This window comes from Pelmatolapia mariae, linkage group LG4, assembly GCF_036321145.2.
Source record: "Pelmatolapia mariae isolate MD_Pm_ZW linkage group LG4, Pm_UMD_F_2, whole genome shotgun sequence".
Classification (NCBI taxonomy): Eukaryota; Metazoa; Chordata; class Actinopteri; order Cichliformes; family Cichlidae; genus Pelmatolapia; species Pelmatolapia mariae.
The window spans coordinates 28,386,734-28,410,508 of NC_086230.1; the positions used below are offsets into that span (position 1 = coordinate 28,386,734).

At 39.5% G+C, this 23,775-nt stretch overlaps 1 protein-coding gene and 1 non-coding gene across 5 annotated transcripts in view; one reads left to right on the forward strand and one right to left on the reverse strand.

Annotated features, from left to right (window-relative positions):
* The first annotated feature begins 1,348 nt into the window (after positions 1-1,348).
* Positions 1,349-23,775, forward strand: part of cacnb1 (calcium channel, voltage-dependent, beta 1 subunit) — a 39,572-nt gene continuing 17,145 nt past the window's right edge. For 2 of the 4 annotated variants that reach the window (XM_063472294.1, XM_063472291.1), the window contains exons 1-4: positions 1,349-1,586; positions 7,001-7,087; positions 23,217-23,336; positions 23,519-23,641. In XM_063472294.1, the coding sequence (XP_063328364.1) occupies positions 1,497-1,586; positions 7,001-7,087; positions 23,217-23,336; positions 23,519-23,641 (420 nt within the window). In that variant the 5' untranslated portion in view covers positions 1,349-1,496. Of the gene's footprint in view, positions 1,587-6,801; positions 6,913-7,000; positions 7,088-14,108; positions 14,211-23,216; positions 23,337-23,518; positions 23,642-23,775 lie in introns of those variants that run through there. The other 2 variants (XM_063472292.1, XM_063472293.1) reach the window with 2 other exon arrangements.
* On the reverse strand, positions 6,345-6,416 carry trnac-gca (transfer RNA cysteine (anticodon GCA)). Its single transcript has one exon. It is a non-coding gene; the product is annotated as a tRNA-Cys (tRNA).

The following is a 23,775-nucleotide window of genomic DNA, read 5'->3' on the forward strand; positions in this document are numbered from 1 at the left end:
TCCTAGCAAATCAGACAGTCTTACCTGCTCCTGGGTCAGCATTATAGCTCAAAGTTTATTTATTTTATTTTATTTATTTATTTTTTTTACCTAAGGCCACATCAACATCATTCTCCTCTTCTTCAAATCATAGAGACGTCAGGCATTGAGCCTCCCTGCTGCTTCAACAAACTAGCTGTCAAATTGAACTATTCTCACCCCCATTACAGCCCCGCAGGACCTTTGATTCCTGGATCTCGGTGCGGGGACCGGTGGCTCAGCTTGACAGCCTATCCACACCCACAGCATCCATCGCTGCGGCTCGCTTCTCTCCATCAATCGATAAATGAGGGTGGGGTCTGTTCAGTGGGGCGTGGATCTCGGCTTCCAGCTGGAGTCTGTTGAGTTGAGCGCACACAAGGAAAAGAATCGACGTCAAGACAGAAAGAGAAACACAGAAACCCGAGAGTAGTTAGAAGATACTGCCTTCAAAATAAAAGCCTGCCTGCGCTAGGTCGACTGATTTTGTAGCCATTAGTTTCTACTGTTACATCTTTCACAAATATAAATTTAACAAAACTGCCACCATGTATTAGTTTTAGCCTAACACTCTACTAGTGAAACCCAGTGTTTTGCATTGTTTACACAGTCCAAACAGTGAAAAAAACATATTGTACATAACCTTGATGTTGATAGGTAGGTTGTTTCAAGTCTCAGGGAACAGTTCTTCATCTGTTTCAGGACTCATCGTTCTTTTTTTTTTTTCAGCTGAGTGTAATTCCTTATGGCCAGCATTGGGGTTATTACTCCAAAAATGTGACATATTACATGTTAATTACATACTTTTAAAAAGAAAAAGCCCAAGTAACACACTACGCCGAACACGGCTTATGACTGGTTGTATGTTTGGGCCTATTGCTAACCCTGAAAGCGCATAAGGACCACAGGGGTCAAAGTTCATAGGTCGTGCTGGATCAGATGTCCCCAAAGCATCCCTTAGTTGCTCTGCTGTGTGTTCAGGCTGTTGGTGGGCTGTTTGCAAAAGCTGGTTCTGCCAGAGGTCTCTTACTGTGAAAAGGGAGTTCTGTCTCCCCACCACTGCCAAATTTATTTCTCTCTAATATTCTACAACCTTTACCTTATTATACATAACAAACGTAGTTTTGAACATGTGCTATAAGCTATAAACATCGAAAACTTTCAAACAGGTAAAAATAATAATACTTGTAGTGATGCTTCTTTCCTATTTTACGAATTTTGTTTTGAAAGCAGGATAACCGGATGTACCCGTGCGTCACACCCATATCTTGACTCTTTTGTAAAAGCCTGGTGCGACAGTGTGTAACGCTATAGGCTGGAAGGAGGCAGCTGTTGCCATTATATTATCAACCAGCTTAGACGCATCAGCGGCTTCATTCTCTCCGAAGAAAAAAATAAAATAAAAGATGAGTCGATCGACACCATCGTAAACACACGAAACTAGAAACTGAAAATAGATTTTTAAAAAGTTAAATCAAATGGTACAGAAAAGTAGTATGTCCAGGACGCCTTCGACCTCAACCCAGGAGATCCAAATGGACATGTTCGACCATCACCCACACACACAGGTAAGACCAAGACACGGCAAAAGGGTAAAGCGTAAATATTATGGGAGTATTATGTCAAAAATCACACGTTGACTATTTTGAATTCATACTCTATATAATGCTGGTGAACATTAAAGCTGCTGCACTTCTGAAGATTAACAGGTTGCTCTCCAATTAAGTCGATAAATTTGCCTTCGGGGTGCCGAGATGCTCTTTTACGCTGCACTGATGAATTTAGTCAAATTAATGATTTTAAGAAGAAGTGAAATGGATGAAATATTCTAGTTTTTCCTCACTACGGATTTTGATTTATAGCTACATCCTTGTTCTGTGTTTAATTTTTGCTGGCGTTAATAAGTCTGTGCTATGTAACTGTGATGTGACGCTTGTTTATATGCCGTCTGGCCAGAGGGTTCCCAGGAAAACCACGCCTATGTTTAATTGATGTCTAATTATCGAGTAACATGTTGAATTGACCAGCTTCTTTCTTTTTTGGGGGGGGGGGGATTTAATAATTTCCATATATGAAAGAGCGACTTGAGTTTTTCATAGGTGGAGTTGGTTTATGTTGTTGACATTTTGTAACCCCTCCTCCCAAAACACAAACAAATAAACAAACAAACATAAAATAAAATAATAATAATAATAACTCATTGATAGCCTTTATCTCCCCATGGTGTCACCTGTTTTACAGCCACAAATACAGAGTGGTCACTCTTAGGAAGTGACATGACGTTGTGGGCATGTTTAGACATAAATGGATGACAAAAAAAAAGAAAAAAAAGATGAGAATATCTAGAACAAACACACCCACGCTGGGCTCAGTCATTATCTCTCTGGAGAAGGGGAAAAAAACAGAACACCTCACCATCACAGACAACCAGCGCTTCAAACCCTGCCAAGTCCCGCTCTCTCCTCTTTACTCCCACTTCTCCCCCTCAGCTCTCCATCCACTTTGAATGTGCCACTATGCCCATCCTCCTCTCGCCTTCTCACCTCATGTGAGATGTCTGTTTTTAGAAATCAGATCTTTATCTGCTGAGAGGCTGTGGTGAGAAACAGATGGGCACGGTCCTTGTGCCAGGCAGATTAGATGTAAAGTTCATGTTGACCTGCAGTGGGCTATGCTGTTATATGCACTTGTGTTTCTGCTGTAGAGAGAGAAGAAGAAGAAAGAAAAGACACATTTCTAATATCCTGCAGGAAATGGCCAGAGTTCTCTCACCAGCTAGTTCTTTAACACAGAAGAAGAAATGAACTGTGTGCTGAGAAATTATCCAGTTTTGGAGCCTGAGGGCAGCTTAGATTAAAGATTGTGTCTGCTGACCGCTGTCACATTGCAGATCAGTTGGGCTCTCTGAGCATAATATTGTATAGAAGGTTCTGGTTAAAAGAATGGAATATGTTTATGATACCTTTCAGTGTGCCACCCTCCACCCTTTATACTCCCTGCCTTCCTGCTTTCACAAACAGCACCCTCCTTAATTATACTCTTAATCTGGGAGGATGTTTACCAGCAGGAAGCTTCCCATCCCACTTCCTTTGGCATTTCTCTGCTCTTTAGTGACAGCAATCAGCTCCATCATGGCTCCGATCTTAGAGATCCCTCTAAAAACATGCATGCTAATGCATGTATGCACATAATATCACACACGCTGTGAGATGTGATAAAATTTACCAGCTTAATTGCTGACATATTTGGTGGCACAGGAGCTTCTCCAGCATAGCAAACAGTGGGATCGGGCTGTGAGGCTACTTTTGGGTTCAATATTAACTTTATTGTCCCCAATGAGAAAGTGATTTGTGGCATGTCCACTCATCAAACAATACAGATATTTTATTATTTAAAAAAAAGAAGAAGCTGGACCTGAGTCTTCCCTAAAATCTTACCAGTCTGGTCCTATTGAAAGGCAGATTACCATACCAAGCAATGATACAAAACATTAGAACAGATTCTATAAAACTGTTCAGGTGAAACATTAAAAACTCCTTTAAAAGTACAGCCGTTGTTGGACTTTTTTCGTGTGTGTCGTAGCAGCAAAATGTGACTCAAAGGACAGAACATTACCAAGAAAAACAGATAAACATGACAGTATATTTGCACACAGGTCAAGAACCATGGATTTTGTCTTGTATCGCTAGGAAAACGAAGAGTGTTTAGCTTGTTTCAGTGAGTACGCGGCTGCTGTTATAAGAAAGATGTGAAACTGAGACTATCCAACCAAATTATACATCTTACTACTGCCTGGATATCAAAACACAATCACCTCTTAATGTTAGATGATAACTCCCCCCAAATCGTAAGGATTAATTAAATTACACATTATACATTTGAGTGGATTGTCGGTTATTTATGCTGGATGCCTATGCTATTTGAAATGCTGTCTGCAATATAGTTCTTCGTGACCCTGATGAGGGCCACAACCTGACATGGTAAGGTATTAAAGTTGTTCCTCATCATACAATTATTGCTGGCGCTTCAGCGTCTTTAGGCGATGAGCCTTCTCCATGCACTTTGGAAGTAGGTGAAGTTGTGCCAGAAATTTCATTTGTGTTTTCACTATGTGGGATTTGCCAGTTGGACGCTCTAAGACTAACAGCCAAGCAAACGGGTGATGTGAGCAGCACCAAGATTAAATGTTATCAGCTGATGCACAGAGACTGCGGGCTGCAGAGATGTGACAGAGCAGGAGCAAGACCCATGCACGGAACAGAGGGGGCATTAATGAAAATACCGACAAAGTCAGATAAACTGAAAAGGATGAGCTGATGTGAACGTGGGTTGCAAAGCGGCTTACAGAAAAACAGCAACTGTAAGCAGAGTAAAGCACCCTGAATAGCACATCCTATATGCCTTTTACTGATGTGGACTGACATTGTGATTATGAATATTCTTATAAGTTAAATATCCGAATACAAACCAATATCTGTTTGATATTTTTGCGTGACAAAATATTTTCATGAACGCACACAGCACATCTTCAGAGAAGTCATGATTCTTGGATTCTTTCAGTCAGTGTAGGTGGACAGATTTGCCAGCAGTGATGTCATCCTCTATTTTTAAATCTGAGCAGCACAAAGTACAGCTGCCCATCCACATCATTGACAATATATTGTATCAACACTTCATATTTCATTTCAATATTAAAACCCACTACCCATGTTAGCCGAACAGTGAAACACAGTGATTGTTGTGGGTTCATCAGAGGTTGTCTTTTTTTCTGTGGAACATCCTGTGGTGTATTCATCCTATCCCATCAAAAATACTAAATCAAGCATACCACAGAAGGCTCTGTAGATAATTTTTTTGCGCTGCTGGAGGCTTAAGATTGATTGAAATGGATTCCTGAGCTGGATTTTTTGGAGAGGAGCATGTAACAGATGTGTTCCCTTTTATTTGTTAACACTGGAAACCTCTCGGCCGCAGCATGCTTTTATGTTCGCACCAGTTGGCGCTGGTGTAACAGGTCATGTTTGTTTAAAAGCAGGCGTGACAGCATCATTCATCCAAGGGCCTCGGTTTGCCCCGTTGAACATAATGTGACAGTGATAGTAAAATACTGAGTCGAGGACACTCACTGTTGGCTTGTAGTTAATCTGTCTCTGGATCCCTCCTGCCAATCCAAGAACAGCCACTATATACTGACATTTGGGAAGTTTTGAGGTAGTTGTTCAGTGTTTACAATGGTGAGCATGTTTGTGTACAGGATCTGGGGGGCTGATTGGAAACAGTAGCAGGTAAATGCAGTTGTTTCTCATGGGAACGATAAAGCAAACAGAGGGTTTATTAGAGTGACACTGAAGAGAATATGTTAGGGTTTCATGCTGATTGCTGACCTTTTGTGTATCCTTTTAAGAAAACTCACACCTCTTTTGACTTTTTATGGTTTTTTTAATCATAAGTCATATCTTTTCATGTCACGAGCAAGACTGGAAATATTTATGATGATCACATTTTTGTTTTTATTTACAAAATTCTTTCATTTTCATTTGTCAAATATGTGTATAAAAATAAACAAAATTTTCACTTTTGCATCTCTTGGTGAAGCTGGCTTTTTATTGGTTCAAATTAGCAGCCTGCTAACATGGACAGATTAGCCAATTGCATCTCAGTCACTAGCAAAATACTATTGGAATCCATATCAGTTTTTATTGCTTTATGCTTTTGTGGATCCAAATAAAGGGCAAAAAAGGAAAACTCAAGTTTTTATTCCAGGCAGTTTTATCCTTTTTTAATTTTACTGATAAGTTTTAAGCTAAAATTAGCCCGTGTTACTCATTTCATAGAAACTCCACAGCCAATTCCCTCAGGCTGTTTGAAGCAATCATGACCTCTTTTATGGTGTTATTGTATTGTACAGTGTGTTCATACACTAAACACACTGTACAAAAAGAACACAAGAAAATAGGAATATAGAAAAAATATAAAAAGCTGTTATAAACAGAACCTGTAATGGAGGTATGTTGTGATTATGGGGAAAGCAATCCTGAAAGAGAGATAGTTTATTCTGCCCTGTGATAGTTAACATTAAGAGGATAGTTTTCACTAGAAACTAAAGTGAGTGTTTTGGAGTGGCTGTCTCGAGCTAGTTTCCTGTTGGGTTTGTTTTGTAAACTAATGTGAAAAAAAGAGAAAACGAATCAAATAGACGTTTAGTGTGTTTTTCTCAGGAATCACATCAGGTGCAGATGATCTTTGTAAACAAGATAAAATACACACCCGTGCAGTCCTTTAATGGGAAATGCCACAGCTGTTCCTGCTTACACATGCTGAAAACTAGGGAGCATCCGGATTTGAACCGGAGACCTCTTGATCTGCAGTCAAATGCTCTACCACTGAGCTATACCCCCTGTGCGTATGCAGCAGCAGGAGGATGATTACCTAAGGTGTATATTAATGTGCTCTCTATGTGGTAGCATGTCATTTCTGTATATTAATCGACCATGTTTATTTTCTTATCAGCAGTTTGCTTTTCATGCTGAAAAAACAACAACGCCATCCTTCTGATTGCAGACAAATGCGATTAGTCGGCATTGCGTTCCCATGACAATCTGGGCAGGGTGGGCTCATAATGCAATGTGTGGCCTCTGCACAACCCGGACAGGCCGTTTGCCAGGGGTCTACCAATCAGATTACAAGGTCCCAGTTTGCATCAGAATATGAAAAATGACAAGTAATGAAGGCAGTTCACGAACACGCTGGACACATTTTCTCTGCTCGACTTCCTCCGCGGTCTGGGACTTGGGCTGCTTTATCTCTGGCTCCATCTAACCGCCTGATCATATTCAGAAGCTTTTACAAACGCTGCGCCAAATGTTAATGGCTGCCATGCTCCTCGGAAACAAGGTTTTTCAAGAAATATGTCAAGATAATTATCGTAAAGGAACATAATTAAACTTTTTCTGTTTTTTTTCTCTTTTCTCAAAACCTTCAGGGAAAGTACGCCAAGAGGAAGAGCCGATTTAAGCGCTCAGATGGAAGCACCTCATCTGACACCACCTCAAACAGCTTTGTCCGACAGGTAACATTTCACACTTAATCCTTCCCTCAGACTTAATGAGGGTGCCAGACTTGGCCTCATCTTGTTTAATGAAGAATTACAAGTTTAATGGAATCAAGTGAGAACTTTTAGTGCCTTTGCATTTCAAGAGTTGCTAATGAAAACTCATAGTTTATTGAATTTATTAAAGTTTTTATTTCCTTTTTTTAACATGTGCAAATTGAAATGTTACAAGAGATTATTTAAATGTGTAAATCAATACAAAAAACAACACAGTGAACATATTATAACCAAAAAAATAGCTAACATAAATCTGTAGTACAATATGAAATAAAAGTGTCAAACACAACAGGGCAAAGAATGAAAAAAAAATAAGAAGATAAAATGAGTTAGTAGTACTATTAGTTTAGCACATATACTAAAAAAAAAAAAGAAAAAAAATACTTTGTATTAAGTCTGTCCAAAGCTCATAAGAATTTCCATGGAAATTGTTAGCCCTTACAATTAATCCCAATCTGAGTCTTCCACTGCCAGACAATGACTGCAAAGCTGCGTTAAAGCCTGCAAAAATGTTGTTTAGATACAGCAGAAGGTTACATTTACACTGCCAACAGTAATCCTCATCCAGTTTAACATGTGTATAATAACAATATCTATGGGTGACTTTATTGCACATAAATTTATCCACCGCATCCACAAGTAACTGAAAACATCTGCCATGATCCTTGTGTAGTTAGATATTCTATTTAACCTCTCATTCATTTAGTATCATAGTTTTTCACAACTACCATACAATGACACTTTTATTTTAAAAAACAAAACAAAAAAACAACTTGTTAAAAACAACCAAAACCACATTTTTGGTCACATTTTGTTTTAGTCACACAAAACAAACTATTTGAATATGTGAATTTTCCAGATAAGTAATATTATCTGGAAAATCATCATCACTTACAACATATTTATATTGATACTGATTGATTGATATATTTATATTGAACACATCATTGATCCATTTAACACCCATTTAAAGTTTTACTTTAACAAATTTAGCAAATTTACAGATTTTAACTTAGAAATTTACTGTAAATTTCTAAGTTAAAATCTGTAATTTGTAGTAACCTGTAAATTTGTATATTTTACTGTAAACCTACTGTCATTTAATGGTCGGGCATTGCACAGCTATAAGCATTTCACCTCATGTCATACTGTGTATAGTTGTGTGTGTGACAAATAAAATTTGAATTTGAATTTGAAATGTGAGCACTGAAAACATGTTTTTCTGAAACATAAATTGCCCAGTTATCAGAAGTATTTAGGATTACTGCATCATAATCTGTTTGTTTCTGAAAATCAGAAACAAGAAACAGTTTTGGATTCTAAACATTCTCACTGTATATTTTTCTCTGTATTACTTATATTTCATTCTCTTCAAAGTAAAAAAATATAGTTTTTATCCCATACATATAAATTTAAGTGTAATGGTTGTACACAGGAGGTCTAATAAACAAACATAATATTTAATAAAAAAAATTGTTATGGCAGCTAGGATAAGTGTGGAACCAATAAGTGTCTTATTGCAGAGTTAAGAGTAGGTTACATTTTTATGTTTGCAGTTCTTTCTCTCTTTACCTGTGCATGTCACAGGCAGCACACACTATATAAATAAACATTCATGATATGATAATATCTTACTAAAACCCCTGTGGATGCAGCTATGCGTCACAGCATTATTCTCAACTAGTTTGAGCTGAGAGACATCTGGACAGATTCCTCCAGGTCCGACTGTGAATCCCAATCCCCAAGTCTTACTCATGCCACACCAATGCCCTCTGATCTGACCCCTCCCGGCCTGTTGATGTGTGTATACATGGATTTTTCTGTCAATCAATGCATGTAGTGAACAAGTTATAGCTTTAAACTTGTCCAGCTGCAGATGTTAATGTTCCTGCTCGGAATGACTGAAGAAGCCTTTCTTCTTCAGCTGTGAACATTTCTTCTCCTCAGGGGGTTGAAGGAGTTGGTTTGGGTATCACACGCTCATGACCCACGCAGCAGTCCTTGTCTGGCTGTGACATTTCTCAAAGACACGCTGCGCCGCAGCTAAATGAGCCCCCCTTTTCCACCTGACCTCTTCATTTGAGAGAGGAAATGATGCGCCGCGAGCTGAATGACATTTACCTGTTCAGTACTGGTGTTTCTTCAGAAAAAAAAAATCTCACTGCCGTGTGGTGAACACAGGGAGCTCAACTCCCCTGTGGTTTCTAAAGGTTAGCCACATCCCTTGCCTGCACATACCCCCCTTCCCACTGCCTTGTTCTTCATTAACTTTGTGACTGTGGACTACAGGTAGACAGGGTTCATATCACCCAAGCTGTATAACGAGCGCATTACCTACATAGTAAGGATGATTTCATGCTTCATGATGTAAATATGCTCCCATGCCTTACACTACTGCACATCAGATCCACTCATCAGAGTTGTCAGGGTTGATGTTGAGCTGTCAAAATGTTGCACATAATGTAAAAAGTGATTTAGCAACTCAACTGTTACGTGTATGGAGTGTTTCCACGCATGCACACAATTTCTTAAACTATGTTAAGATATTTTTTAAAGGTGTTTATTCCAGAAAAAGAAGCATAAAGGCGTTATATAGGTTTTTCATACATATAGCCCTTATTAGCTGAACAACTGAAAGCAGAGCCCTGTATAGGCTTTACAGTCTCACACACACCTACGCAAGTGCACACTCGTTCTTTCTCATACACACACACACACACACACACACACACACACACACACACACACAAATAGACGAGAGCCACAATCAGCCAACAGTGAAGCGGCTGGTACACTCGGCCTGGTTTCCATGGCAACCGGGCTACTGAATCTCTCCCTGTGTGCAGGCACAGTGGGATGGAGAGACGAAGGAGAGCATGTTTAGATGGGGTTGTGTTTGCTCGTGTGTGTGTGTTTGTGCGTGTGTGTGTGTGTGTGTGTGTGTGTGTGTGTGTGTGTGTGGGTGCAGCCTACATGTTTGTGCAGTGTCAAGTTCAACAAAAACACACTCTGTCTTCAGGTGTGTGAATACAGGCAGGGACTGTCTGCTGCTGCGGCTGCTGTTGTGTGAAGTTGGGATTATTGAATTTGCTCCAGTAGTATTTGGTGATGATGTCAGTAAACAGAATACTTTTTACTTGCATATGTTCACCTTTTTGGATCAATCATGTCATGATCTCAAGCCAAAACACCCTCATCAGGGACTTCTAACACCCCCACCATGGACTGTTCTCCCTGCTGGAAAGAGGCTCTGCAGCATTCGGTGCAGGACCACTAGGTTATGCACTTGCGTTTTTCCCGAGGTCATCAGACTGCTGAAATCTAATTGGATACCATGTTTCTATATGTTAATTTCACCGGTTGCTTTCAGCATTGCATTTTATGTGGTAATTTTGGATTCTATATATTTTTATAAATTTAGCATAGATGTTTATACTTCCACCCTGTTTTGAACCAACTGCAGTGAAATTTTGTTCCCTGTACACTTGCTGTACACTGAATGTCTGTCAAATTAACAACCCAAAAAACAGACACAGTCATCACTGCTTCATGATGCAACATCAATTTAGAAAGGCTGTTATAATAAAAACATGACTTCTAATAAGGATACAACAAGATCCTTCGGACAATGTGAAATCCAGCCTGAACTTCCTATTCCTCTCCAACCCTAAACATCTACATGAAGCATCTCTTACGGAGAATGAAACCAATTGTATTTTCCGGATTTAATCACCAGTGATGTCCAGTATTTTAGTTTTTAAGCCGATGCTGATACGACTTTAGGTTTAAAAAGAAAACAAACTAAAAGAAAAAAAAATCTGCTAAATGAGGATGACTATATTCAAAAGAAGACTTCTATTTCCCTCTGCAGGAGGTAATATTTGGCAGTCTGGCTCTGTTGGGGGGGCCTCCCCACCTCTCCACATGCTTAAGTGTAAACCATGAAGTGTAATTTACAGTACAGGGTTCGATCCCTACAGTATTGGACAATGTTGTTGTTTGTATTTATACTTGTGTGCTGGTATGTCTACATTGCCTGCCCACAAGTAAAACACAGGTGTTCATATTGGACTTGGAGTCCAATAATCTTGAACAACAATTACTACAGGACAGAAAATGCCAGAAGCCATTCTGAGTTGTTGGAGCTAGAAAAATGAGTAAAACAACATATCTTTTGTACACTGTTAGAATACTAACTATTGCATTACTTTAGTGAGCATGCAATTAGTGCTTTTACTGAAATATTATCCTTGAGCTTGTCTGCATACAAATCACAGTAGAGAGCAGCAGCAAACCGATGCACAGAACAGAGTGGGGATAAAACACAAAAGGTCCTTTTGTTATACCAGACAAAGCATGAAAGTTGGAGTTGAGGTGGAGGTAGGTTGGAGATGCATAGCAACTGTGCATAAAATGAAACCAGGTGGCTCTTTATGAGATTGGATTTGTAGAACAGTATCGGCTGAGCCACCAGCTGATGTGGGCCAGCCTTGCTCAACGAACTCTACACTCAATGCTATTGATATACCAACAAATATCATATACAGAGAGTAGGTTCAGGTACTAAAACCAATGAATGTAGTTGCCTTGTTAAATGGTAAAGTTCATGGCAGTAAAATAAGAAAAAAACACTGAACAAGTATAACTGATGTAGAAGGGTTCCCAGGAGAAAGTCTCTTTGTTTCATCTGAGTAAACCCGACGTCTGGAACAATATCCTTTGGGCAGACCAAAGCAAAGATGTTGATCATAATGATGATGATCATAATCCAAACTGTCATGTTTGGCAAAAAACCAAACAGCATATCAGCACAAACACTCCATACCAACTGTCAGCACAGAGATGGGGGGGTGATGATTTCAACCACAAACTCCTCTGTATACCAAAGTATTCTAGAGTCAAATGTGAGGCAGTCTGTCCAACAGCTAAAGCTCAGTCAAAACTGGGTCATGGTACAGAATAATGATTGCAAGCAAGACAGGAAATCTTTATCAGAATAGCTATGAAAAAACAGAATCAAGGTGTTGCAATGACCCAGTCAAAGTCTGGACCTCCACCTGATTGAGCTGTGCATACACGAATCCCTGCTAACCTCAATATGCGAAAGCAACGTTGTAAAGGAGAGTGGGCCAAAATTGCCCCATAATGATGTGAGAGACTGATAAAGTCATACCAAAAAATAATCACTTCAACTTATTACCTCAAGCTATGCTTAGTTTCTCACAGTAGTCCCTGCAGTCAAATGAAAATGATCTTTTTAACATGATTGTATATGATCTTCCAGTTTGCAGGCCCTTGATAACCAAATTTATATTGCAAGATGTGAGCTTTATCTTGATGGAATAGCGTTGTGAGTTCATTATTAAATATGCAGGATCCCATCATTTACACTCCACAGAAGCATACTCTGTGTGATTAATGTGATAGATAACTAACTGATAACTGCTGTTGAATAAAGCAACATTGTGACATGAGAACTTCCACCTGAGTAAGACTCACCTCAGTGCAAAGTTCATTGCAAAACTGTGCAGCAAAGATATGACATATTTTAGTAGGTTAACCAGATCATGATACCTGTGGTCCTGGGACCAAATTTGCATTACGAGACCTGCAATTAGTTAGTTAGTTAGAGTTTTGCAATATTTGGAATATGTTTCACTCATCAAAAAGAAGCCATATAGAAAAATTTATCCACAATTTGAATGTCTTAAAAACTATTTGAATCATTTAAAAAGTAAAATAAGTCAAACTTGCATGTGGTATTGCTTTAAACACAGATTCATTTCTGACGTCAGAATACCAAGACCCATTAATCTTCCCATAGACAAATCCTGACTTGGTTGCCATATATGAAGACTTTGAGTGTTTAGATCCCGGAGAGATGCAAGCCGTCTTCCTGTCAGATCTGACATATGAATCCCAGCAGAGAGCCCCAGTTGCTGCTGTGTTTGGCTGCTCGAGGAGCCAGCTGGTATATGTGTTAGCAGCTCTCTGTTTTTTCACCGTCCCTCAGCTGACTCTGTTGTCACCGGTTACAAACACAAGTCAGGAAGGGGTGGTGGGGCCTATAGCCATAAAGAAGCCCCTGTCATTGTGTCAAAGGTTGCCCTCTGGTGGACACAGTAGACTTTTCTACCCGCTACCTCCACCTACAAGTATCTGCTCTCCAACTGCCTCCTTTTAGCCTTTTAATAGTGTCCTATTTTGGATAATGTTTAAAATGTAGAAGGTACATTCATGGGGTATGAGCGGTAACTATTCAACAGATACTTCAAAGGCTCGAGTCATCAAGCGCCAGTTGCTTCAAAGTGTCACAGCCCAGATCGCTGCTCTTCATGTCCTCCATTCCCTAATGCTGCACTGACTACCTCTCTTGTCTGTTTTACCTCTGCTCATATCCATATTAATTCCTCATCTGATACCCCTGTTTCCAAGAGATAGACAAAGAGACAGAGAGAGCTAGAGAGAGGTTGGGAAGAATGAGATCAGGACAGAGGCAAGGGGGACTGAAGCAAAAAAGAGAGAGGGGAGGGGGTTTCCCTGGGCACTGCCCCAGTCTTCTCCCACGTCAGCTGGGGCATTGAATGGCTGACGACTACATACCAAGCCTCCTTCTGGGTCTCAGTGTGTTCACGTCCCTGTTTCTGCCCAGCCAGGGCTAAATATATTTCCCCAGTTTGCAAATGTAGCACAAGTCCTGCAACCTGACCCCCAGCCAGTTCCAGCTCCCTTCCTCTACACAAGGTTCACGTTCCTCTGGGTTGTGGAGGTGGGGGGTGGATATGTGTGTGTGAGGGTGTGTGTGTGTGCGAAAGGGTTGGAGGTTAAGAGAGCGCTCACTTAGTTTCGGGCGCACGACACTCTTTTCTGGCTTTCTCTCCTGTCACAGACACACATACACTCACAAATACACACATACACCCATGCACTTGTTAAGCTAATGGGCAGACACTCACACTAGGTCCCACGATATACACGTTACTCTGTCGGCGGTCTCTGGCGTTGCCCCCTTGGTTTGCCGTGGTGTGGCGAGTGTGGCAAACGAGGTATGGAGAGGACTGAGAGGATTCAAAGGCCTGTGTTGGTAAGAAGGATCTGGATTAATCTACAAGCTGTGCACTTTGTGCTGTGCCTGACTCAAAGTATGTAATGCAAGTGTGTATTAGTTTCCTTTCCGAATGGACTAACTTTTGAAAATTCAGCAGAGGCTTTGAGATATGACTGAAGAATATAACTTTGTGTAGTGTCCTGATAGCGTTATACCCCCTGCTCTGCGGCTTTTTTGCTCCCCCTCTTCTGACTATACGACTGTGTGATTCCATTTTGGGCCGGGCCACAGCTGCTGGAAAGGCGCTGTGTTTTTAATTAGACTTCCAGTCCTCACCGTTGCGTTTGCAGCTATGTGGACTGCCTCTCAGACCAGGACTGTGGCCATTTCAGGGGGGTTTCTTTTACTGCTGTCCCTCAGTCTCTGGCGTCGGTTGAACTGTGGATCACTGGTGTTGGAACTCCAGATTATTTTAAGAGAATTACGACTTGATATCGTCCTTGTTGTGTGGGTTTCCATTATGTTTGTAGTTGTTTTTGGGCAATAATTGAGTTAAACTTCAGTTGAATATTTTTGTAATGATTTGCAGCTAAAAAATGTTTCCTCTTTTTATTAATCAATTTATATCAAACATTTGATCATCTACTGTCAGTAAATAACAATATGGGAATGAAAATACATGTTGAAATTTTTCCATTTTCTAGAAAGAAATCCTGAGATTTGTCATTTTATCTGATCTCAGGTATGATTGTATTAAACCTTTTATATTAGAAAGTAGAAAGAATAAATGGCACCACTGTGACGTTTCTGTAAATTGAGTATTGACAGATGGACAAATGAAACTTATATATTGTGTTGTTGTTTTGCAAAATTATTTTGTCTAAATTGAATGAGCAGTTTTGTACATAGGGACGCACATGCGATACACAAGTCATCACTTTGATTCATTTATATGCATGTGAGCACTAAGGACTGAGCCTCAGGAGTTTCTAAATTTGATCTTGATTTAGGCTGTTTATGTTGCATTGCTAACGTATTTAATTAACTTACACAATGTTTGTATTTTGTATGTATTATAGCATGTATATGTCTCATTAAAATCTGCTAATGAAACTATGATCTTTTGCATAAGAATTAGCTTTAATTTGTAGCACATTTGTATCTAGCACATTTAAACACAACAGACATTGTCCAAAGCGCTGCACAGCAAGTAAAATTATCATAGAAACAATGCAAATCTTTTAAGAACAATGAAAAGAGTCATAATAATGGTAATTCATGTATTCAGCTGTACAAGCTTCAGAAATTAAAATTATTAGAAGCTACTCATCAAAAAGATCTAAGTGAGCAACATGAGACACAGACATTGTAAAAGATCTCATAAATAACTAGGAGCAAGCTCATGCAAGCCAAACACTTATATGTGAGCAACAATATTTAATAAATTAATCCTGTACTTCACAGGAAGCCAGGGAAACGATTTAAGAATTAACTGTGATCACGCTTCTGTGTCCTTATCAGGAGGCTAGCAGCAACATTTTGAACCAGCTGTTTTTGCTCCGTCCGACGTATAATTTGTTGCAATAATCCAGTCCAGATGTAATTAAAGCATGAATAACTTTCTCTAGGTCACTGATAGAAAGAATTTGTATAACTTTATTTTAAAGTCCTAATTGAAGAAAGCTGGCTTTAATAAGTGATATGTAAACATATTACCAACAAATTTCTTTACAAGTGAATTTTTGCACTGCACAGTAATGTCTTTAGAATTATTTTGTTTTTCCATCTTACTTACATTTACACAATTGGTTCATTATGTACACGATATACATTTGGTCCCAATCTAATGTATACAGGCAGATATAATAATCTTTATACTTTAAAATAATTAGATTTTTAGATTTCTAGGCAGTTTAAATGTCTTTAATAATGATCACGGTTTTGTTTCTATTGTAAAATAAGTGAAAGTATAACAGAAAATCTAATTTTGGCTTCTCCCTTATTCTCAAGGATCACAACAGCAGATGTCCTGAGATTGATCTTTTGCTTGTGTTGCTTGTGTTGTCAACCTTTTCTCTATTGGAGTCAGAATTTGGCAGCCTGTGCTTTCTTGATTTATACGCCTCAAAAGCAATGAAGAAAAATTTTCAATAACGATAAACTCCAATATTCTATTTAAGTTGGATAATCCCTCCTAATTTAAATACTATGTGATTTTAAATCAGATTTCATAAATGTTTAAACTTGTTAGGGTTTTGTCCATCAAACAGTTCAGTATTAGAACACTTGCTTTTACACTCCAACGTTTGCTTGTTTGTGGGGATTTCTGATGAGTTCACTCCATGACTCATCTTTCTGGTAATCTCCATTCTTTGTCGATCTGGTTGCCATGACACTGCTGTGACATAGAAGGGGCCATGGCCATTTACAGCCACTGGCCATTAGCTTCAGCCAGGAAATCTTTGGTCTGTGAATAGTAGGTTTGTGAGACATATATTTTGTCACTTCACCATTTCTTCCCTCCTACCTCTCTTCACTGAGTTAACCTCCCCCTTAATGTGGTATGAATACACAGTCGGTGAAGCTGACTGTTGATACATTCTGGTTGGCTCTCAGACTTCTTACTTGTATCATTGTGTTCTTCTTCTCTCAACTCTTTGATGACTGTGGCCCCGAGGAGACACTGAGATAAAGCGGATAGGAAAAGAATATTAAATGTTGTGGTTTTTCCATGCTTCTTTTAAATTTACACATCTTCTGATCTGATAATTGTGAATGCATTTTTATCTGAATAATTACCAGGGCAGAGGATCACAGTATGTGTGAGCTTTCTGAAGGTAATTATTTCTGTCTAACCCATTGTGAAGTCTGACAACACCTCCTGTGGTGTTCTTGTTGTTTGTGATACTCACAAATTAACATGTTTGACCTCTGCACTGTTGCCTTGCATAACAGAAAAACACTGCTGATGATCTGCTGTGTTTTTCTAAAGATGGTAGGAACAAAAATGGGGACAAATACAATATCAATGCCAAACGAAGAATTTCATTTTGTAAGCTGAGGTTTAATGCATGCTACTAAAATATATCTGCTACTACTACTACTTTATTTCCCAATTATAAGTAACTGCAAAACTCAGCTGATCAACTGATCTCAGTGCAAAACCACATCAGATGATTAGTCAGGTAATACCCATCAATGCATCCAGTTAGCAAACCTCACATACGGTATGCTACTTAAAGGGGACCTCTCTTTTTTTCCTTTAACATACATTTAACATACATTGTCCTGCGTACAATGTATAAAAACCCCATAATAGATCGATGTGTACTAAACTGTCCCCATGAGGGAAATGATTCAAAAGCAACATATGGAACTACATTTGTAGTTCTCTATGATGTCATCTCCGACACACAGCTCTGGCTGTAAGCACAGAAGCCCCACCCACCTGCTGTTCGAACATTTTGAAGGGTGGGAGCTAAAAAGGTTATTTTTAAGCTGCTTTAATAGTGTCTATTAAATAAACATGAAGTTGGAAATGAGCACAAGAGGTCTCCTTTAATGTGATTTAGCCTGGAATAGCTGCATGCCACTTTGTAACCCAACTCCTCCTTTTGATGCTGGGCCAAACTCAATCAGGAACTTCAGGTTTGTCGCTGCTGGTCTCTCCGTCAGTGCTTGCCTGTGAAAGGGCAAGGAGGTTTCTGAACAGAGCAAACACCACCAAATATAAATTACTTCAGATGAAAAGAACAGCTCTTTTTTTTTCTTTTTTTTTACTGTAGTATTAACTAATTTCCTTGCTGCGGGGTGATTCTTTTCAACCCTCATTATTCAAAGCACTTGCTTTTACCATCCCGCCGTCGCTCCTTATTCTATTACCCCCCTACGTTTTGTTGCACTCCCTCTTTACCTCCCCCCCTCCATTTATTCAATATCAATGCTAAGGAGGTGTAAATTCATCATGATGGCAGCCACTGTGCAGAAAATGGAAGGAAAACAGTTCATGTTCGGGATCATTACTGAACTTTACCTCCCTCTCTTTTCTTTTTTCCCCACTATCTGCTCCTTCTGTAAACAAAAGTGTTTGGAATTTCATCCATTAGATGTGGGAAACTGTAGCATGTAAAAACATTGATATTATATCTGCTACATCCCTTACAAAGCTTACCTAAAGCCCATAATGTTTTGTTGGGTGCAGTTATTGACATGTTATACTAAGGCCTATTGACTAGACTGCGGTCTCCCAGTGTGAGAAAATACCACATTGATCACCTGTTGAAATGCTTTTATACAATTTCCCTGCCTCTTATTTCACATCAGGGCATTTCATTTACTATTGATTCCCATATCTTCTTTCTGTATCTCCTTTGCAATACAGCGCTCTGTGGCTGCCAGTAATAAGCTGCAGCCATGGTTACTATGACACTGCTGGGGTCTCTACTAGGGCCCAGCCAATAGGAAAGCAGCTCTGCCATCAGGTGGCCTGTAGCTATTTTGAACAGGAGCTGTATGTGAAGTGAAGCAAGCAGCTAAATTAGAGACACAACTCATTGACTTCAGAGAGAGAGACGAGAAGGAGGAGGAGGGGAGGGAGGGGACTGTGGAGGTGGAGGAAATTAGTTCATTTGTTTGCTCAGTCTGTCCACACATTTTGATGGAATTGACGGGAGAAAGGTGTAGAAAGGTTATCAAGTGGTTTCTATTTTTTCTTCTCCTCGTTTCCACTTTTTTTGGGATAAAATATTGACTTTTGTGTCCTTCACATTTATTTCTGGCTGTGTGTGACATGAATCAAGTTATTCAAGCACAACTTCATAGTGATCTCTTGTCCCTCCCACTCCCTCTATATTTTGCTGCATCACCGACCTGTTGTACTGAGCGTGTTATTCACAGGTAGTTTCCAACGTCATTTCAGCTCTTATTCTCTAAAAACATCCCCCTGGGTTCCCTTCCAGTGTCTGTTAACCTTCTCTTAGGCAGGGCTTCACATTGGGATGCACCTCTATGGTGTAGAAAATGACTCAGAGTCACTAAGTACAGGCGGCTATCCTCATTAGATGCGGCGTACCACTCACAGGATCATTCTTCCTACTTGAGTGGGATGTGGGCGCACCGCTTTGAATGTTCGAGTAAATGAAACAGGAAGTGGGGATGGCTTGTAAATGCCCGAGGACACAAGGAGTCACTGGCCATTGCCTTGGAAACAGGGAGGAACTACATTTAGTGTGCTGTTGCCAAGTCACAGAGGGCCTCGGTATGACAGGTGGCAGAGCTAGAATCAACATTAGTATGTGTGGTTTCATTTCAGATCATACAGAGACACGTGAATGCTAATCAAAGGCGTAGAGGAGCATTAACCATGCGTAAATGGACGTGCAAACATTCAACCACCACATGATGCTTCACATATGAGCAGCTTCTTTCTCTGAGTAGATATGTTACAATTTATATGAGTTGTTTATTCCTGTTGAACATACAGACAAATTAAAGATTTAGGAGTATACAGTTTGTGTTTCTGAGAGCAGTAGTGTTGGCTCCACTGGTGCTGCTATGTTAACTTTTCTTTTTAACCTGTAATAGAAGGTTTTTTCGCTCTAACTTGTCATTATAAAGTAAATGTTGATTGCACATTGCAGTGACTGCAGAACTGTACAACAATAACACCGCCTGCATTTTGATTGGTTCCCGTAACTCTCGCTTTTACCATGCAAATTCAGTAAACCACCAGGGATGATATTTTCTAAATTTACTGCTCAAAGAAAGTGTTTGCATTTTGTACCAGAGGTGGTTATGTCATGTTTCTCTGCTCATTTTTAATATGAAATCAAACATCTACCTTCGTCTTCTTTTCATTTTCTAAAAAAAACATAACACAAAACCAAACCAGCCTACTTTCTTGTGATAAGATAATCTGCTTTGATATTTTCCTCATTCAATCTTTAATGCAATCCCTTTTAAAAACACTCACTGGCCCCTTTATTGGGTGCATGTGTTCAACTACTTATCAAGTAGTTTAAACTGAGTATCAGAATAGGGAAGAAAGGTGATTTAAGTGACTTTAAATGTGGTGTGGTTGTTGGTGTTGTTGCTGCCTGGGTAATTCAGAAACTGCTCATCCACTGGGATTTTCCCATAAACCATCTCTTTGGTCACTTTGGTCCTGTGCTGGGTATTTTAAAGTGCTTTATAAATAAAATTGGATTGGATTGGAATTGGATCTCTGGAGTTTACAAAGGATGGTTCAAAAATGAGAAACTATCTCTGATATCTGCCTTGTTACCTGCAGAACTTCATTGTAACCTCTCTATACAACGAAGTTACGCAGAACACCGTCTCTGAATGCACAACATATCAAAACTTGAAACAGATGGGCTACCTTAGCAGAGGAATGCGCTGCAAGCCACTCCTGTCAGCTAAGAACATTTAACTGAGGCTACAGTTCACACTGATTTACCAAAATTGGACAACAGAAGATTGGAAAAGCATTGTCTGGTCTGATGAGTGCTGAATTCTGTTATTGCGTTTGGATTGTAGGGTAAGAATTTGATGTAAACCACATGAGCGTTTGGATCCATCCTGCCTTGTGTCAGTTGAACAGGCTGTTGTTTAATGTGTAATGTAATTTTCTTTGCACAAGAAGGGGCCAATCCTTATGACCAGCTGAGCATCATATAATCCAAAATCTTATGGAATGTTTCTGGCACCTTGTTGAATCTATGCCATAAAGAATAAGGCAGTTGTGAAGGCTAAAGGGAGTCCAATCTGGTAATTACCAATTGTACCTAATAAATGTGTGTATGCACCTACTGACCAAAGCAAAACAACTGTGATTTCTCATTGTGCAGTGCTGCTAAGATGGCAGTGTAGCTGTATTAATATTAGCATTGGTGAGTCTGTAATTGGTGAGTCTCAGTTGCAGAGGTGGGCGAAGTCATCACACTTTCTACAGTCATTGCAAAATAAGAGGCCTCAAGCAAATATGTGAGTTTTAGACTCACTCATTAATGTTCTGTAGTTAATAAGAGGAATCAGATCATTTGCACTGTCTAATTTTAACTTGTTTTTGTTCATTTATTGTAGAGTGTCCTTGGGTGTTTTTAAAGGCAGCTATAAATAAAATGTATTATTATTATGATCATAAAACTTACATGCTGACAGTTCACTGATTGGCATTGGAAATAAGCCGCTGGAATACTGAATGCAAAATGTTTATTTTAATTGAACTAATTACAGCTTAATTCTTTTAGGGAAATTATTTTTTTTTACTAGATTTTTAAATTTTAAAAATAATGTAACATCCCACCTGCTGTACTCCAAAGAACTACTAGGTGTGCTATTAGACCCACTGGAGAAACACTGGAACAGTTATTATAAAAGTGTGGGAAAAGCCTGCAGGTGAAGTCCTCCAGTATAGGACAGGAAAAAAATCTATATTTATTATTAGGATATATATTTATATATCTATAGTTATATTTTAAAAGAAACAGAAGTGATTGATTACATGAAAATCATTCTTTCTTATTTAAACAATATACAGTCCTGATTCGCCTTGTGTCAGTTTTGGAAAAGAAGTAACAGGATGGAACAGATGTAACAGTAGCTATCAGGAGCCTGAAGTAAAGCTGTTAATGGGTCTATTTCCATTAACAGTTTTTCATAATCACTGAGAATACAAAGATACTTTAACTTAGGCTTATGTGATGGTTGGATTAAACTAGATAGATGAATAAACTCACACAGTTACTTCTAATGTTTTCTTACCATTAACTCCACAAAGCAGCTAAGTGCTTCATGTAAAGGTATGACGGTTTAACTTTTTTCTTCTTTGCAAAATTAGGATAAATCACATGTCCTGTGTTGTTGGTGGTTGCTAAGCTTAATGGAAAACAGAAAGCAACAGCAGCGCCAACAGTAATATTTGACCAGTAATGCACTGAGTGTAGTTATACAGTGAGAAGCACTGCTAGTATACTCATGTTCTCCAATCTGTGGATTTATAAAAAAAATATATATATATATATTTGTTGACATACTTTAACTCTAATATTGGCATCAATACTGAAAGAAATTCCTAACAATAGCCAGCCACAGTCCAAAGATATCTGTTATACTCACTGTTTGTCTGAGTACACATGTGCAGGGAATTTTTCATCATCATTGCATATGCTGTATGTCATCTTTGTTCATTCTCACCTCTATTTTAAAAACCCACACCTAGTGACTCATTTTTTCTGCCTGGAACATTCATCTGTCCGCATTTTTGTCAGTACCTCCCACAAAGCATCAGGCAGCCTGTCAGCTCAAAAACGAAAACAGCAACAAGAGAACAAGTGGGATTGTTATATAAATTGAACACTCGAACACTTCAGAAGTTCAGGCTGCCTCCCTCCCTGCGCTGGACTTGCTGAGCAGTACAGCGGGTCGACTCTGCAGGCTCAGAGGAGGCTCGGGTTTTTGATTGTGGCATGGGTGTCTGAATAAGGGTCAGCAGGAGAGAGTCGAGTTACAGTGCATGAGTGGTGGATGTGTTAGAAACTGTAGCCACTTCATGAGAAATTTATATCCTCGCTGATATTATAAACAGTCCTCGAGCCATTTTTTTTCCCTCTCCACATCTTTCTGTCTGTACTTGACACACCCACACACGCTGAATCTATTGTGCCTGTGCAAAAAATAAGATTTAACACCCCGGCCGCTCTCGATACTGCGGTGGAAGTGTCGGCAAATGAAAATGTTATGCATCCTTCCAACCTCGAATAACACAGAGTCAGCTTCATGCAGTGTGATGGGCAGGGTTCTCTTTGTGTTTATTTAGGTTGCACTTCACAAGGTAGTCTTGATATTATAATCTCAGGATATTAAAAAAAACAGGCTGCAACCTTTACTCTTCATATTGAGGAGCAGCTGAAAGATACATGCCTGGATTTAAATTGCAACACAAGTGGACTGATGGGCATGCAATTCATCAGTTAGACTGCAAACCTCATGCTCATTTGGTCTAACTCTGCTTTCGTTATATGAACTCTTTGTGCATTTCAGGGCTCTGCAGACTCCTACACCAGCCGACCGTCGGACTCGGACGTGTCCCTGGAGGAGGACCCTGAGGCTCTGAGGAAGGAGGCCGACAGACAGGCTCTCGCCACACTCGAGAAAGCAAAGGTCAGAGATCAAGCCTTCCACATCCATCTCTTATGCTGTGTGCTCATCCTTATTGAGTAACTGTCACGTGATTAAGTGTTTGGACACAGTTATATCTCTTCAGCTGTATCAGGCAGCTCTAAAGTGCGATTTAGTGAGCTGCTCTGTGCATACTAATACCTTTTCTCCCATCTTGGCTCCAGACCAAACCAGTGGCATTTGCTGTGCGTACAAATGTTGGTTACAACCCAGGCCCCAATGATGATGTTCCTGTGCAGGGCATGGCCATCTCCTTTGAAGCCAAAGACTTCTTGCACATTAAAGAGGTTTGAACTTATTTCATTCTCTTATTATAGAGTCATTTCAGTACATTTTTCACACTGAGAGACATGTCTGTGGCTTAGAGCACCAACGTTAACTAAAGTTAATGCTTTTGAGTTCGAGTGAGGATATTTTGGAT